Below are 15,810 nucleotides of genomic sequence, written 5' to 3'. Positions count from 1 at the left end.
CGCATAAACTCGCGCTAGACTGAGCTTGTGATGATGTTCTTTGGTAATGTAATGTTCTTTGCTCGTTTTCTGTAGCTGCTTTTTGAATAACTGAGGAAATGTAAGCATTATAATTAGTAACTTATGTTACTATTAATTTGTTATCATGTTAAATACAAATTCAGTCATATTAAAAACATTAGGCTGCTTTTAGCCTTTAGCCGATCTCACAGGCTGACGATAGGACGATATGAAAACTGAGCATATCGCCCAACACTATTACTCACCCTCATGTCGTTCCAAACCTGTAAGACCTCCGTTCATCTTCGGAACACAAATTAAGAAATTTTTGATGGAATCTGACAGCTCTCTGACCCTCCCTGTGCTTTGATTTGAGGTCTTACGGGTTTGGAACGACATGAGGGTGAGTAATTAATGACAGAATTTTCATTTTTGGGTGAACTAACCCTTTAAGGATGACTTGTTATTATATTGTTATTATATTATATTGTAGTACCTTGAAAAGCACTCTATAAATTAAACGAATTACTGTTTTTTTTATTAAAAAGCTTTTGATAATTCCTTAGGTTTTCAGATCAGCATATTGGGTTCATGTTTTTTGTGTAATTTAAAGTCAACATGAATCAGTGGATAACTAGGAGTGCCACATTTAAATAAGTGAAAGATAAATCAATTATCAATGTAGTTATTAAAAAATAAATGCAATTTAATATTTTAATACATTTATTTGATCAATTGATACTTAAATCACCTTAAAAAATAAATGTTTATTTCATTTATGTAAAAAATGGATTTAATTTTTAAAAGTCTTTTGTTTAGATTTTTTTTACTTTAAAAATATTCTTAAAACAACATGAATTTACTTGTTAAGCAACACTGTATGAAACATTAAGACTTGTTTTCTTAGTGTATCTTGGAAATGTTTTTACTTATGTTTTTATTTGCTTATACTCTAAACAAATATCTACTTTGTATTGTATAATTATTGATATTTTTTGCAGCATTGCTTCAAGTAAATTTATCTTATAAATTTAACTCATTGATTTCAGTAATTTTAACTCATTGATTTTAGTACTTTTGAATGGAAAATAAATAAATTGTAATTTTTTGCATCATCTTTCTGCCAAATGATTTTGCATATTCACTTGAGTTGATGTTATTAATCAGAAATGGATTTCAGTCCGAAAAATTGGGGATTTTTATACCAAAATGGAGCTAGATGTGAAATTTGAGTTTGCTAAAGCAATAATTATTTGTAATAGTTCTCCAGTGGCACCAAGCTGTGAATGCTTTTTTGTTTCTATCTGGATCCTTTGATCGCATAGACATTGAAAGCCGATAGCACATTGTTTTATGTGTTCCGTGTCTTTTAGGAACCCTCAGGACTCTAAATCTGTTTCTCGTATTCATCGGTCCAGTTTTTTCCTGTCAGGAATTGTACGCAGTAGCTCATAATCTCTGCATGCACATGGAGTCAGGTGAACCTTTGAGTAACAGTTTTTTGGGGCCCCAAAGACATCTGAGACCCATGTTGGGGTGTTTATAGGCCTTGTGGATGCTCTAGACTCTGTGAGGTGGACAGTGGGGCAGTGGTGGGTCTGACACAGGTCTCCACGGGGCCCCTCAGTATGTTGCCCCTCTGTCTACCTCTGACCCCTGGTGACTTGGTCTAATCAGACCGTTATGTTTGAGAGAGTGAGCTTAACCTGTAGTCATCTCCCCCGAGGAAAGAGTCCTCACACTAATACACACACAGACCGCATTCATATGCACACATTTAAAAAGAACACACACTAATTTCACACAGAATAACACAGACATTGACACAGAGACCTGTGGTCACACACCAGCTGGGCTGAAAGACTCATTTTACTCTTAAAAAAAAAGCTCTGTGCGTGTGTGTGTTCCTCTGATCCGACATGAACGCTCACATCTTTAAATGGCATTATGATTCATTATGCTGTGAATCATATTCATGTGCACATACAGACTCACACATATGTTAATTTCTCTGAACAGGGGGCTTTGAGAACATACGGCTGCATAAATATACAGGCCTGATCTGAGGATACGAAATACAAGGAAAGCATATGTTCTCTCTTTTCTTTCTCTCTGTCAGTCGTGATGGATTTTTTTGGCCAGAAGGAGGGGGTTGGCCGTTCATTAGCATTTATTTCACATGTGATTAATGCTAAACTTTCCAGACTGCTTTCCGAGGGTGTGGAAACGATCACGCTGTTGAATACAAGGGATGTTTGAATAAGAAACACAAGGAAATCCAGTTTCTCTGCTTTCTGGTTTGAAAGCGCGTAGCGTGGAGGGAGATGACACTGGCGCTGGAACGATGTAGACCGCCTCCTGTCAGGAAAGGGCACGACAGTAATAGTGACAAGGACAGACTTACCTTCACACACACAAATTCTCTGTTCACCTGCTTTGTGCTTGCAGACACACCAGGGATTTTGTTTTGCTTTCCAGTAAAGGGACAAGATAAAGACATAGTTTTCCCCTCCAACTAAAAATACTATAAACTATACTAAAATACTTGCTTATGCTTAAAGGTAAATTGCAAAAAAAAAAAAAAAAGTTTCAAACAGTCTGGTCCCAAATTTAATATTCAATATTATTAAGTGTTGTTATATCCCACCCATATCACTCAAATAAACAGATTGCAATTCTGTTTGGTACCACTAGGGGTGCAAATCACACCCGATTTCATTGATATACGATTATAGTTTTTGTTAATCTTTTGAATTAGATTTTATTTTTTATATTTTCTGATCCCACTTTAATTTGTTGTTGTTGTTGTTTGTAATTTTTATTTTTTTAATATATTTCTGTGTAGTTTTTTTTATTTATTAGTTTTAGTTTGATTTAATTTAGTACCTCAAGTCAAACTAAATAAAAATGAGCAATGCTGCCTTGGCAACTAGCTGAAATAAAAATATTTATATTTTATTTTATTTGATTTCAGTTAATGTTTATTTTGTTTTATTTCAAGTACCAAAAATGGAAAAAAAGGTTTCAATTTAAGTTACCTGTAATAACCCTGCTTTAAAGTTGGCATGAAATGGAAATTAACCCTATCTATTTTTTTAATGCATTTAACTAATCTTACTTTGAACGTTGCATTTTTTAACATAAAAAAACAAACACATTATCTGAACACAAATCTTAAATAATATCTTATGTTGTTTTGCTTTTGATGTACATTTATCTTGTTTTGAGGATGCTTCGATGTTTTTAGTGAAAAATAAGTCAAAAACAAACTTAATATGATTTTTTGCAGCACACTTCCTGTCTACCATTTGCATCTTTTTCCAGTTTCCTCCTCCATCAAGCCTCTTTTTTCCTTAATGTTAACTTAATTTTCAATCCTTTTCTTTTGTTTCCCTCTGTAATTCTCCTCGCTTTCTCTCTCCCGCCAGGAGTGGCCATATGGAAGCCATTACACCCGCTGTTCCTCTCACCACAAACATTCCAGCAGTGCCTCCAGCTCTCTTTCTTCACAGCAGCCTCTCGCTCCTTCCTTCTCTCTCCTTCTCCCTCCTCTCCCCCCCTATTATCTTTCACCTGTTTTCGTTGTCCTCATTTCCATCATTTTCAGAGTTTATCTGCCGAGGTCATGTGATAATTGGCCACATGTGATCTGCTCATTGTCAGACAATTTGGTTAGGTTGTACCAACATCTCAGCGTACTGTGCCGTATTTACATACTGACCTTTAGCTGTCATTAAATATCTGTAAACAATCACGTATAATTTTCAAGACGTAAGTGTCTGTGGATGTAGATGATAATCATAATCGGTCCTCGATTTTTAGTCTCTGCGCGTACGTTTGTAATCTTTTTGTGCTGTGTGTGGTGTTTGCACATAGTTAATTTGAATAGAATGGAAGATGGTTAAATGTTTGTGTGTTCTGATGGGACTGTGGCTGCAAGGCGACAGTCACTCTAAATAAATACATCAACCACATCGCAAAGGGTCTGTTTTGGTCTGAAATGTTTTGGCAAACTTGGACTACCGAATACATTGGGGGTTTGGGAGCAGATTTAGTGTGGCTTGCTGTATAATTGATCAGAAAATGCAGGTAAAGACTGTGTAAATAAAAGAGCTGCATGTCATTGTATATCATTTTAGGCTCTTTTGTTGGTACACACAAATTATGATCTATCTATCTATCTATCTATCTATCTATCTATCTATCTATCTATCTATCTATCTATCTATCTATCTATCTATCTATCTATCTATCTATCTATCTATCTATGTCTGTCTGTCTGTCTGTCTGTCTGTCTGTCTGTCTGTCTGTCTACCAATCCATCTATCTATCCATGCATTCATTGTTCTTTTGATCATTCTATAGATTTATCTATCTCTCTGTCTGTCTTTCCATCCATCCATCCATTGTTCTGTCATTTTATCCATCCATCCGTCCATCCATCCATCCATTGTTCTGTCGTTTTATCCATCCATCCATCCATCGTTCTTTTGATCATTCTATAATTTTACATTCTATCTATCTATCTATCTATCTATCTATCTATCTATCTATCTATCTGCTGTCAATCATTGTATATGTCTGTCTGTCGGTTTGTCCATCCATCCATCCAACCGTCCATCTATCTATCTATCCATCCATTCATTGTTCTATTGATCATTGTATAGATCCATCCAACCATCCATCTGCTGTCAGTCATTTAATATATCTCTCTTTCTGTCTGTCTGGCCATATATCATCTACGTATTAATCTATCAATCATTCGATCATTTTATCTATCTCTTCATCTGCTTGTCTTTCTGTCTGTCTAGTCCAAGTTTTTAATTTTTTTGAATACATCGTTGTTTTTAGTAGCTAGATGCTGTCTCTCCTACTTTTTCCCTCTCTGTTTTTGCTGGTCTCTTGGCGGTGTGATAAGGGCTTGGATGTCTAACTGGTAGGTGTTGTTTAGTCTGGTCACTCGAGACCCTGGACAGGGTTTAATCAGGCCCTGGAAGCTGACGATATAGCCGTGAAGAGAAAAGAGAGAAAGAGAGATGGGAGATTTACTCATCCTCTGGGAGGGCTGATATTTCCGGACCACCACTGGTCTGCTGGACGACAGTCGTGATTCCAGCCCCTCCATGGCACTGCTCCTGATGAGATCAATGCACGCTTGGAGGTAAAATCAGCTTAGTGAAGTGGAATAGAAGCTGAAAATGAAGTGGAAATTGCAGAAGTCAAAGTCATTCTCACGGCGTATCAAAGTGATTTGAACTGAAGGAGTTCAGCTGGTGTTAGCTCGATAGCTTGTTATCACATGTAATCACCAATTTAGATCTAATTCCTAAATCTGGAAAGCTTTTTTTGGCTGGTGGGGTTTAAGATGTTGAGCCTGCAGAAGAACATTTTTAGTGGTGTTTGCTAAAGAGGGCATAGCTGTTGCTCGATTAGAGATTGAAGCAAATCTTAGCCATAAGCGTTCAATTTCAACACTAACTCATTCTGTACTGTTTGTTCAATGGACATGAACGAGACCTGGCGAGGAGAGTGTTATTATTTTTTCATTTTATTCTTTTGCCTGATGGAAGATAAAATAGGCACAAAAAAAAATCTTAAACTGTGCAACAGACATGAATAAGACCTCAAAATTATGCTGCATTTGTTTATTTATAGATTTATTTTTTAGATTTAGAGATTTTCACCTGGTGGTTGGTAAAATCCCAAAGGCTTACCTTATGCAACAAGCATGAATGAGGCCTAAAATTATGTCGCTTTTTTATGTTTTATGTATTCTTTGTAAGCTGTTCACCTGATGGACAAAAAAATCCCATAGACTTTATCATAGGATGTCTTTTGACTTGTGCTAATAAGGAACCACATAGATCCTCCTAACAACCGCATATCATCATAATCTATTTTATTCACATCTCACTTTTATTATCTGTGTGTTGTTGTTGTCTCAGTGTACTGGAAGCTTGTGACACTATAACAAATTCCTTGTATGTGCAAACATACTTGGCAATAAAGCTCTTTCTGATTCTGATTCTGATTCTAATAAAACCACCCAAAACACTTAAGCAACTGCGTAAGCAATACCTTGGCCACCACCATATTTTCATAGATTTCGTTTGCGATATGTGATATTAATGTACTTGTAGACATAGTGCATATTCATGCCAGATTTGTCTAATGTCCTCATCTAGGGTGTGTTGAAACCTCTGCATTTATCATGTGAAGGATTCTCAGCCATCTCAGACATTCCATTTTTTATGCACGCGGACAAACAAAGGTCCACCTCACTGCACCTGTGCCCCGAGCTTGTTTTTGGACACAGCTCGGGTTTCTCTTGTGGAATCTTTGTAATGCAATACTGATGAACAAGAGGACGGTGGAGGGGTTTATGGACAAGAGAAGGTGGGTTCGGGTGGAAGGGTGGGGGGGTTGAGGGTCAGTGCTGTCAGGGGCGGGACGGGGTGAAACTAACACTCAGATCTTTTCAAGAGCTGTCAGGGTCAGGGAAGGGCGTCGGTGAAGTTTGACAAAATGATGTTTCTGCCCTCATAAACGAGCCCGGCACACACACTCCTGTCACCTCTGCCCTCCTCCATCCCCCCACTCCTTGTTTCAATGTGTGACTATGAATGCCACCTTTGTTCCAGAGCAAGAGAGAAAGGGAGAGAAACCGAGGGAGTTTGGGAGAGAGAGCAAAACAGGAATGATGAGTGTTTGGGATGAGAGGGAATGGTTGGAGGAGTGTATTATCATGTTTATATTTAGAGTAAACAGAGAAGTTGATATAATTTCACTTTAATCTGTGCTTTGAAGGCCTGCCCGTTTGTGTGGTTAGCATTTTGAGCTTTGCGAACACAAGCACACACACTGCTCTTCCATGAAAGCGTTTCGGTGCATATAACTCTGGTGTTTTCATCCTGCTTCAGTTCCACATGCTCAAACTTGACTTTGTAGCCACATTTTTATACTCGTCCCTTTTCCTTCAAGTTTTTTTTCCTTCTTGCTTGACACGCGGGTCAGAAATTCTTTGGCGAGGTTCTGCAAACGTTCTCTAATTATCTGCCGAGTGCTTGCTTAACCCTGAGTTTGCTCATTAGACATTGCCGCCTGACAGTTGTTCAATCACGAAGGCTAATGCGGTCCAGTGCTGAAACATATGTAATTACACAGGCTGTGCGAAAGGGTCTGGCGCGCATGCATGCTTTGAAAGGAGCGTTGATGGATCACAGCGTTTGTTGTGTTGGACTGGTTTTTCAGTTTCACTTTTTTAAGCCCACAAATCTATAATGCTTCTATTATAATTTACAAAGCCGCCTATGTGCAACTACTGTATACCGGTAAGCCAGACACATAGTATGCAAACAAAGATGTGTATACTTTGTCAATGCGTTGCAAAATTCATTATTATTCAGGTTGTGTCATTCTGTAGCATACATAGTGCACAGTTGGTGAAAATGGAGTGCTAAAGTTGGCACAACACATCAGGTGCATTTGAAACATAATTTTCTTCTGGAAATATTCACAGTGAATATTTTCATGTGTTAAAAAAAACTTCCATTTGAGATTTCCTTTCTAAAATCAGAGTGCGCGACAACTGTAAGCAGCCTACATTTAGGATCATGAGCCTAATTAATTTTTCTTCTGACTATTGTCATTACTAACAATTTGCCACATTTTAGTTATTTCAGTATTATTGTGATAATTTTTTTTATTAATATTTTGAATGTTTTTATTTTTAATATTAGTTAGTTTTAGTAACTTTGTTGTGTGTTTTGGCATTTTTATTAATTATTTTTCTATATTAGTTTTTATTTTAGTTTTAGCTTTTTCAGCACATCAACATGTTGCCTTTGCAACTAACTGAAATAAAATAATTGAATGCTTTAATGGTTTTAGTTTTAGTTTCATATAATAACCCTGGAAAGAGTTGGGGAACTTTCAGGCAGTTTGCTGTGCAACAGCGCTTAACAAGGTAAGAACACCTAACACATAGCCTCTCTTGGCATTGTGTTTAATAGACCGCTTCTTTGATTCTAACGTGAGCAATCTAGCATTTGCAGTGTGTACTTGCGTGTTTGCTAGCAGTGAGTGTGAGTTTGACTAAATGCTGTTCTGTCACGCTGACACGGAGGGCGTGAGAGGGAGGGAAAGAGAGAGAAGGTGTGAATGTGGTGATAAAGGACAGTATTCTTCTGCTTGTGTGTCTGGGTCTCAGCAGAGAGTTCAGTGGGTTAGAGCAGACCAGCGTGACCATGTCAACAACACGGCCAGTACTGAGTGAGCGGCTCCCTTATCTCCTGCATCCGCCGCTTGCTTGCTTGCTTCTCTTTCTGTGTCCACCTGTTTTTTCCCTCCCTCATTTTTCGTCTCTGTTTACTCTTTTCCTCTCGGTTTCGTAAGCTATTTTATCTTTCATTCAACTCTTTCATTCTCTCCTCTGATCCGCAGCACCTCTCTCTTGCTCTCTCTCTCTCTTTCTGTTTCTGTCGTTCTGTCTGTTCTTTCTATTCTTCAAATCAAGTCTACTGTGATTTGGTGTCTGCGATAAACCAACAGACAAAAATCTACCTAACAGAATGTGAATGCAAAAAAATGTAATTTGCATCTGCAGGATGTTTTGATATTTTTTTCATCGTTTTTTCCGGAGTGTATATATTGTCTACCTGAAGAAAAAAAAACACTTCGCAATGGCATGTCTGTGTTTTGTTTTGGTTTGAAGGACGTTAAAGAAAAGTTGTTAGCTAAGTTCAGTTTTTAAAAGTTACCACAAAACTTGTGTTGGTGTGCAGTGGTCTTCTTGGAATGTTCCTACTTATGAGTTTAGAAATGGTAATTGCAGTACCACATGATGTACGTTCAAGTAATTTTAGCCTGGACAAAATGGACTAACAGGACAATTATCATATTTTTCTCTCACTTTTTCACTTTTTGACAAAACCAGGAAGCTTTTTAGTGCTAATGCAACATAATTAATAAGGAAGCACATTATGTGTGTAACTGATGCTTTATATATGTGTTTTATCATACTAGTTTGGCTGTAGAGAATGATGGGAAATGTAGTTTGATGTGACATGTCTTCTAATAAACAAGCTAAATGAATAATATTTCCTGGCTGCATTTAGCACACAAAATGAATACATTCTGATTTGACTGCTAAATTTCACAATTGATGTGATCAGTGGCAATTTGCTTCCCCTGTGATTCTTGAAATTACACGTCATAACAGCTCTAAACTTCTGAGCTTAAAGAAAGTCCTGATTTTTCCTCTAGTAATTTTGACTTGATGATTATGTGCTCAACTTGAAAATATGATCATTCTGACATGAACTGAATGCACCATAAATGGCAGTTTACAACAGACTCACAGAAAACCCACAGGAATTACATTGCTAATGCAAATGCAAAGTTCATCCGCCTAGAAAAGTAGTCCCACTTTAAAAGGGACATTTAGTCAATTATACAGCTCAAATAACATGTTAAATAATTCATGTAAGTTTTTAATGAATACAGCCCTTACATTTATGTTTTAAAACCCTCTGGAACCCTCTGGCCTGGTCTACTTTCATTGTAAGTACACCACCATTCAAAAATTGGGGGTCAGCAGTTTAAAAATTTTTTTTTATTAATTAATAATTATGTTCAGTAAGGATGCATTAAATTGATCAAAAATTATTCTAAAGACTTTGAAAATGTTTTGATTTTGATTTCAAATAAATTCTGAAAATGATGGAAATTCTTTCTCTTCATCAAATATATTAAAACATTAAGCACAACTGTTTTCAACATCGATAATAAAGAAATGTTTCCTGAGCAAATCAGCATATTAGAATGATTTCTGAAGGATCATGTGACACTGACTGGAGTAATGATGCTGAAAATTCAGCTTTGCATCATAGGAAGAAATTAAATTTTTTGAAGTTGTTTTGAATTGCATTAATAGATTACTTTATTGCTGTTTTTTTTTCAAAGAAATTGCAGCCTTGGTGAGCATTAGAGACTTTTCAAATACATTTAAAAAAAATCTCACAAACCCCAAACTTTTGACTGGTAGTGTACTGTATGTTACTGAAAAATACAAGTTTTGCCTGAGCCACAAGTCCATTGTTTTCTATGCCACAAATACTGAAGTTGTGTTGAACTCAAAAACATCCCTTTAAAGTCATGTGTGTGCGAGTATTGGTCAGTCTAATTGTAGTACGTGAAGTGTGTGTTGAGTGTCTGTTCTCTCCGCTGTAAGAGCTACTGATAACCTTCCTAACCTGTGTGACAAGAAGGCTCTTCTCTCATAGGAATGCCACACACACACACACACACACACACACACACACACAGAAGCCTTTTTCTCACACACTCTGCTTTTGTTTCTTAAAAGCAAGAGTGACTAGCTTTAATAAACATGCCCTAGGCTAGGTTAGCATGCTATGGTAATGTATGTGATTTGTAAATGGATCCACCCATCATTACGTGAATGTATTTTCGCATTTCTTTTCATATGGAAACATGAAGCCCGTAAAAAAAACAACAAAAAAAAACAAAGCCCAACTGCCTTAAATTGTTTACATGTAAATAGCCGTTGGTGTTGCTGGCTGTTTAGAGATGATGATAAAATGGTAATTAGTGTCTGCGAGTCGTTTAGTCATTTGTTTACATTGAAAGAATTCAAAGGAAATTCCCTGAGATTCCGCAACAGCCAAATTCTCCTGGAAATTGGAAGCTCCAGACACGTCCTCTGCTGAGCTTTGATCTGACACTGATTCCTTTGGATCCAGACTGGCCTATTCATTCTCATTAGAGTCACTTGTTGAAGATAGAAAACAAAATATCATATTTCGAGAAATTCAGTCGTCAAAAACCTTCAGATGATTTACACAGCGGAAGAGAGCACTTTCATTAGGGCTATGAATAAACAGGAAAAGAGACGAGCAGAGTAGATGAATAAAGTGTAAAAGAAGTGGATGAGTTTCTACTTGTGGAGTGTGGTTGGATCCACACCTGCGCTAGTAAATGCCAGCCTGTTCCCGAGGCAGCCAGCATACCCACAGAAATTTTCATGAGAAGCATGTGGTTTTGTCAGTGAATGTTCTGAAGCGAAAGGTTATAGTGCCAGATTAAACCAGTCATTCGTATCCCATGATGCATCATCCTTGCCCCCGTGCTGATCCATATGATTGACAGATTTTCGCAGGTTTGCTCTGCCACAAACAAAGACAAAGATCAACACCGGATGTGCATATTACTGATTAAATGAAGACAAACTGATTAAAGACAATGTGACAAGCTATTTACAGCCTATTTTTGTGTAGTGTGAAATATGAATACTGGCCCGTTGTTTCGGAACCTGGCGCGTTTCCCCCCTTAGCTCGGTTCGTTTGTACATATGTGAACACGGCAATCGCGCTCGGATCTGCGCCAAAACAATCGGCCCGAGATGAACGAGGTGGTCTCGGCTCGATTGAAAACGAACTCTGGAACGGTTCGGTTGTAGTGAGAAAGCAATCCGATCTAACGGACCAACGAACCAGGCTATATCACAATGTATAATGGGTAATTATGTAAGTTCCGTGAAAAGCATTAGCTTTGTTGTTTACTTCAAAATGAACCTGTGAATGTCTGTGGGTGAGCACATCTTCACCATTCAAAATCAAAGCTCACTTTTTCATTTTATAATGCCGTCTTATTGCTCTTCTTCCTAGTAGGTGCATTTTAAAAATGTTTTCCCGATAAATCCTGGACTCCTGCTCAAAGTGATAAATTAATATAATGACATCTACAAAAAAACAACAACAATAAGCCCGCGAAGCTGTAGTCGTTCCATCCTGACAGATGACAGCTGTGACAGCTAAGTGGAATAAACCGTGGAACTTTGACCAATGAGAGAACAGTGTACTCGCGCGTGACTTGTATTAACAAATTTGGTCAGTTTAGAAAACATTGCCGTGTGAAAGCGAACTGCACCAAGAATAAAAAGCAACATTGTAATAATTTTAATCCCTGTTTCGGAACAAAGCAATCAATCTACAGGTGTGAAAGCACCCTAAGACTAGAGGATATTTAGTGACAAAAAAGAAGGAATTGATTTTGCATTGAATTTTGTATTCAGTTAAATGGTGAAAAGAGTTACAAACCAGAATGGAGCTAAATGGAACTGCAAAAAATATACATGGATTTCTTTTTATTTATTTATCATGTCAATCTATTCATTAAAGAATCCTGAAGAAAAATGTTTCCACAAAAATATTTAGCAGCACAACTATTTTCAACATTGATAATAATAAGAAATGTTTTAAAAACATTTTAAAATAGCCTACGTTAAAATAGAAAAGTTATTTTAAATTATTTCATATTTTTATATAATAATTTCATTTGTTTACTTATATGACTTGCAAAAGTGCCTTTTATTAATTAGATTTTGCTAAAAAAATAAATAAAAGCTTAAAAAATAAAGTCAATTATTTTGTTGTTTTAAGTCACACATTCAGGTTTTAAATTATTTATTGGTTTTTAGCCATGCAATTTTTTTTAATGATTTTCACCAATAAATTTATGTTTCTAATGTCATGACAATAAATTCTCTCTCTTTCCCTCTCTGTCTGTCTCCAGGTTTAGTGATGATAAGGGCTATGTCCTGTACCCTCAAATCGGGGATCGCCTGGACCTCATTTGCCCAGCATCTGAGCCGCCCGGTCCCCGGTCCCCCGCCGAATACGAGTACTATAAACTGTACCTGGTGTCGTCACGGGAACAGGCAGACAGGTGTGAAGTGACCGGAGCCCCCAACCTGCTTCTCACCTGCGATAAGCCCAACAGTGATATGCGTTTCACCATCAAGTTTCAGGAGTACTCACCCAACCTGTGGGGTCATGAATTTAAAACCAATCAGGACTACTTCATCATTGGTGAGTTAGTGCATCAAAGCATGTCTGTCAACACACATCACATCTTTTGATTATTTTGACTAGAAAATGTTAGTTGTGAAAAGTTCTTCTGATGGTAATAGACTTTTCTGTGTTCATTCAGCATCTGCCCTTGTTTATTGTTTTAATCTGTGTTAGAAGGGATGGCATGATGGTATTGCATCATTGCATTTCAATTAAATTAAATTCAAGTTTATTTGTATAGCGCTTTTCATGATACAAAATGTTGCAAAGCAACTTTACAGCAAATTAAGTTTCTACAATATTTAGTGGTAGCTTATCCATGGTAACTTGGCAATGTTTCTAAGACGGAAAAATGCTGTTTTTGTAACATGGGAAAATGACTCCCCATTTAAATGAACAATGTGGTAGCGATCGGACAGGTAGGATCTAAACCATCCTTGCCTGCCCTTGAATACCTGTATAGTTTTGTAATCGATCTATGAGTATGTCATGATCTATAGTGTCGAACGCAGCCTTGGTCTGATGCAACAAGCAAGTCATTTGTAATTTTAACAAGTGCAGTTTCTGTGCTATGGTGGGGCCTGAAACCTGACTGAAATTCTTCATAGAGATCATTTTTTTGCAGAAAGGAGCACAATTGAGCAGACACAACTTTTTCTAAAATTTTAGACATAAAAGGAAGATTTGAAATGGGTCTGTAATTTGCCAGTTCACTAGGATCTAGTTGTGGTTTCTTAATAAGAGGCTTAATAACCGCCAGCTTGAATGGTTTTGGGATGTGACCTAAAGACAACGACGAGTTAATAATATTGAGAAGTTGTTCTTCTGTTACAGGTAACAACTCTTTTAGTAATTTAGTGGGTACAGGATCTAACAGGCATGTTGTTGGTTTAAATGCAGTGATAAGTTTATTTAGCTCTTCCTGTCCTATAGTTGTAAAGCACTGCAGTTTATCTTTTGGTGCGATGAATGAAGCTGAAGTATTATACGCTGTAGAATCTACATTTGTTATTGTATTTCTGATGTTATCTATTTTATCAGTGAAGAAATTCATAAAGTCAATACTATTAAACTGTGGGGGAATATTTAGATTGGGTGGCGTCTGGTTATTTGTTAATCTAGCCACTGTGCTAAATAAAAACCTTGGATTGTTTTGGTTATTTTCTATGAGTTTGTGGATATGCTCGGTCCTGGCAGCTTTTAGAGCCTGTCTATAGCTGGCTATAGCAATTTAAATTGGGTTTGTTTTTAGTTCAGGCTAGTCGGTTCTCAACGAAGTCACAATCTTCTGCTGGGATTCGGCTGATTGTGATTTTATCAACTGGAACCATCTGTTGGGTTGTTACTGGGGGTTGTTTTTAATACAGTGCACAGTAGCGTGGAGGGAATGAGGCCAACAGAAGCTCGTCAATATCAACATTTCAGAAAGTAGATTTGACACAGGAAAGTGATGTCCTAACACGCTTAGACCCAAAACACGCAATGGGCATGTTTTTAGCATCTATTGCCATAATTCCCCTTGTCCTAGAATACCTGTAAAAGTACGTGAATTTTAAAAGATTTTGGCAAAGTCATGGAGGTGTAATAAAAATCCTGAAGTCATAGAATTTTATGAGCCCTTTATTCACATAAAGAAAAAGAATAAAACAGAAAGGTTGGGAGAGAAAGAATAGATGAGACCGAAAAGAGAGATGATGGCTTTATAGATGGATCAGATTTTCTTTCACTAGGGTTAATATCAGTCAAATTGTATTCAAACTTTTCAAAACCAGATAATGATTTCAAACTCAGGAGATAATAGATCGTTGGTGCTTAGGAGCCCAAGGTTATATTTTTGTGTTTTGTTTTTATTACGTGCAAAGTGTGTGTGAAGGTGTGGCGGTGTCTTGTGTCTAATCTTAGCAGTTGCAGGTCTCGTAGACACTGTGACTCTGTGATAAGAATCAAATTCCTTCCACTGGCTCCTTAATGGGCAAACAAGTGTGAGTTTTCTGGTATGTGGACATCAGGAAGTTTCGAAGGCTCTTCCGTGTTCTGTTAAGCCTTAACGTAGGTGTCAGTGACACACACTCACACACACACACACGCTGCAGGCTTTATCGTTACTCCAACAGGCCCCACGAATCGATCAACAGGCTGTGTCAGTCTATGAGTCCTCAAATGCAAGGTCAGAGGCATAAACACACACACACACACACACGCAGGCTGCGAGATGGAAAAAGAGAGCGAGAGAAACCATCAAACAAGCGTCCATATGGAAAAAAGGAGAAAAGTGATTTTAAGGGTCATTGAACATTTAATTTAGTGTTTATGTGTGTGCATACGTGTTAAAAAATAGTTGTGTGTGCGATTTGGGTGCATTTATACAGCATCTGTCATGACCGGTTGATGTTCTATTTTCCAAAAGAGTGCACATTTGATGGCTTCTGATATCTTTATGCCCATGTGTTGGCGCAAATGTGTGTGTGTAAGGGTATGTGTACATTAGAGATTTGAACCTTAGGGAGAATGGTATTAATTAACCTACCTTAACATGCGCTAATTTATTCAGCCTAGCTCAAATGAGCTGGAACAGGAATGATTTATGAAATAGAGAGAGAAAGAGAGAGAGAGTGTGTGTGTTTATGTGGAAGAGAGCATTGACAGGTCATTATGGCTGCTCCAATCTCATTGTCTAATTATCACATGGGTCATGAAGACGCCCTTAGGTCACTAATAACAGTGTTTACACACTCTCATACACGTACACTTAAAGGGACAGTTCACCCCAAAATCAAAATGATCATCATTTGCGTGTCATCATTTATTCACTTTCATGTCCAAACCTTTATGACTTTCTGCACTGTACAGTATATCTGCATCAAATTAGCAGTGTTATTTTAGTATTATTGATAGACTTATTAATATTTTGAATTTTAGTTTCAAAGTTGAATTCTAT

At 37.2% G+C, this 15,810-nt stretch overlaps 1 protein-coding gene across 1 annotated transcript in view; it reads left to right on the top strand.

Moving 5' to 3' along the window:
* Positions 1 to 15,810, top strand: part of efnb3b (ephrin-B3b) — a 74,223-nt gene that overhangs the window by 27,795 nt on the left and 30,618 nt on the right. The window contains exon 2 of the mRNA XM_016285640.1: positions 12,595 to 12,890. Within this exon, the coding sequence (XP_016141126.1) occupies positions 12,595 to 12,890 (296 nt within the window). The remainder of the gene's footprint in view (positions 1 to 12,594; positions 12,891 to 15,810) is intronic.

The sequence above is a fragment of the Sinocyclocheilus grahami genome, unplaced genomic scaffold, assembly GCF_001515645.1.
Source record: "Sinocyclocheilus grahami isolate Dianchi unplaced genomic scaffold, SAMN03320097.WGS_v1.1 scaffold200.1, whole genome shotgun sequence".
Classification (NCBI taxonomy): domain Eukaryota; kingdom Metazoa; phylum Chordata; class Actinopteri; order Cypriniformes; family Cyprinidae; genus Sinocyclocheilus; species Sinocyclocheilus grahami.
Note: the sequence above shows the minus strand (reverse complement) of the source record. Positions and strands in the feature narration are given on the sequence as shown.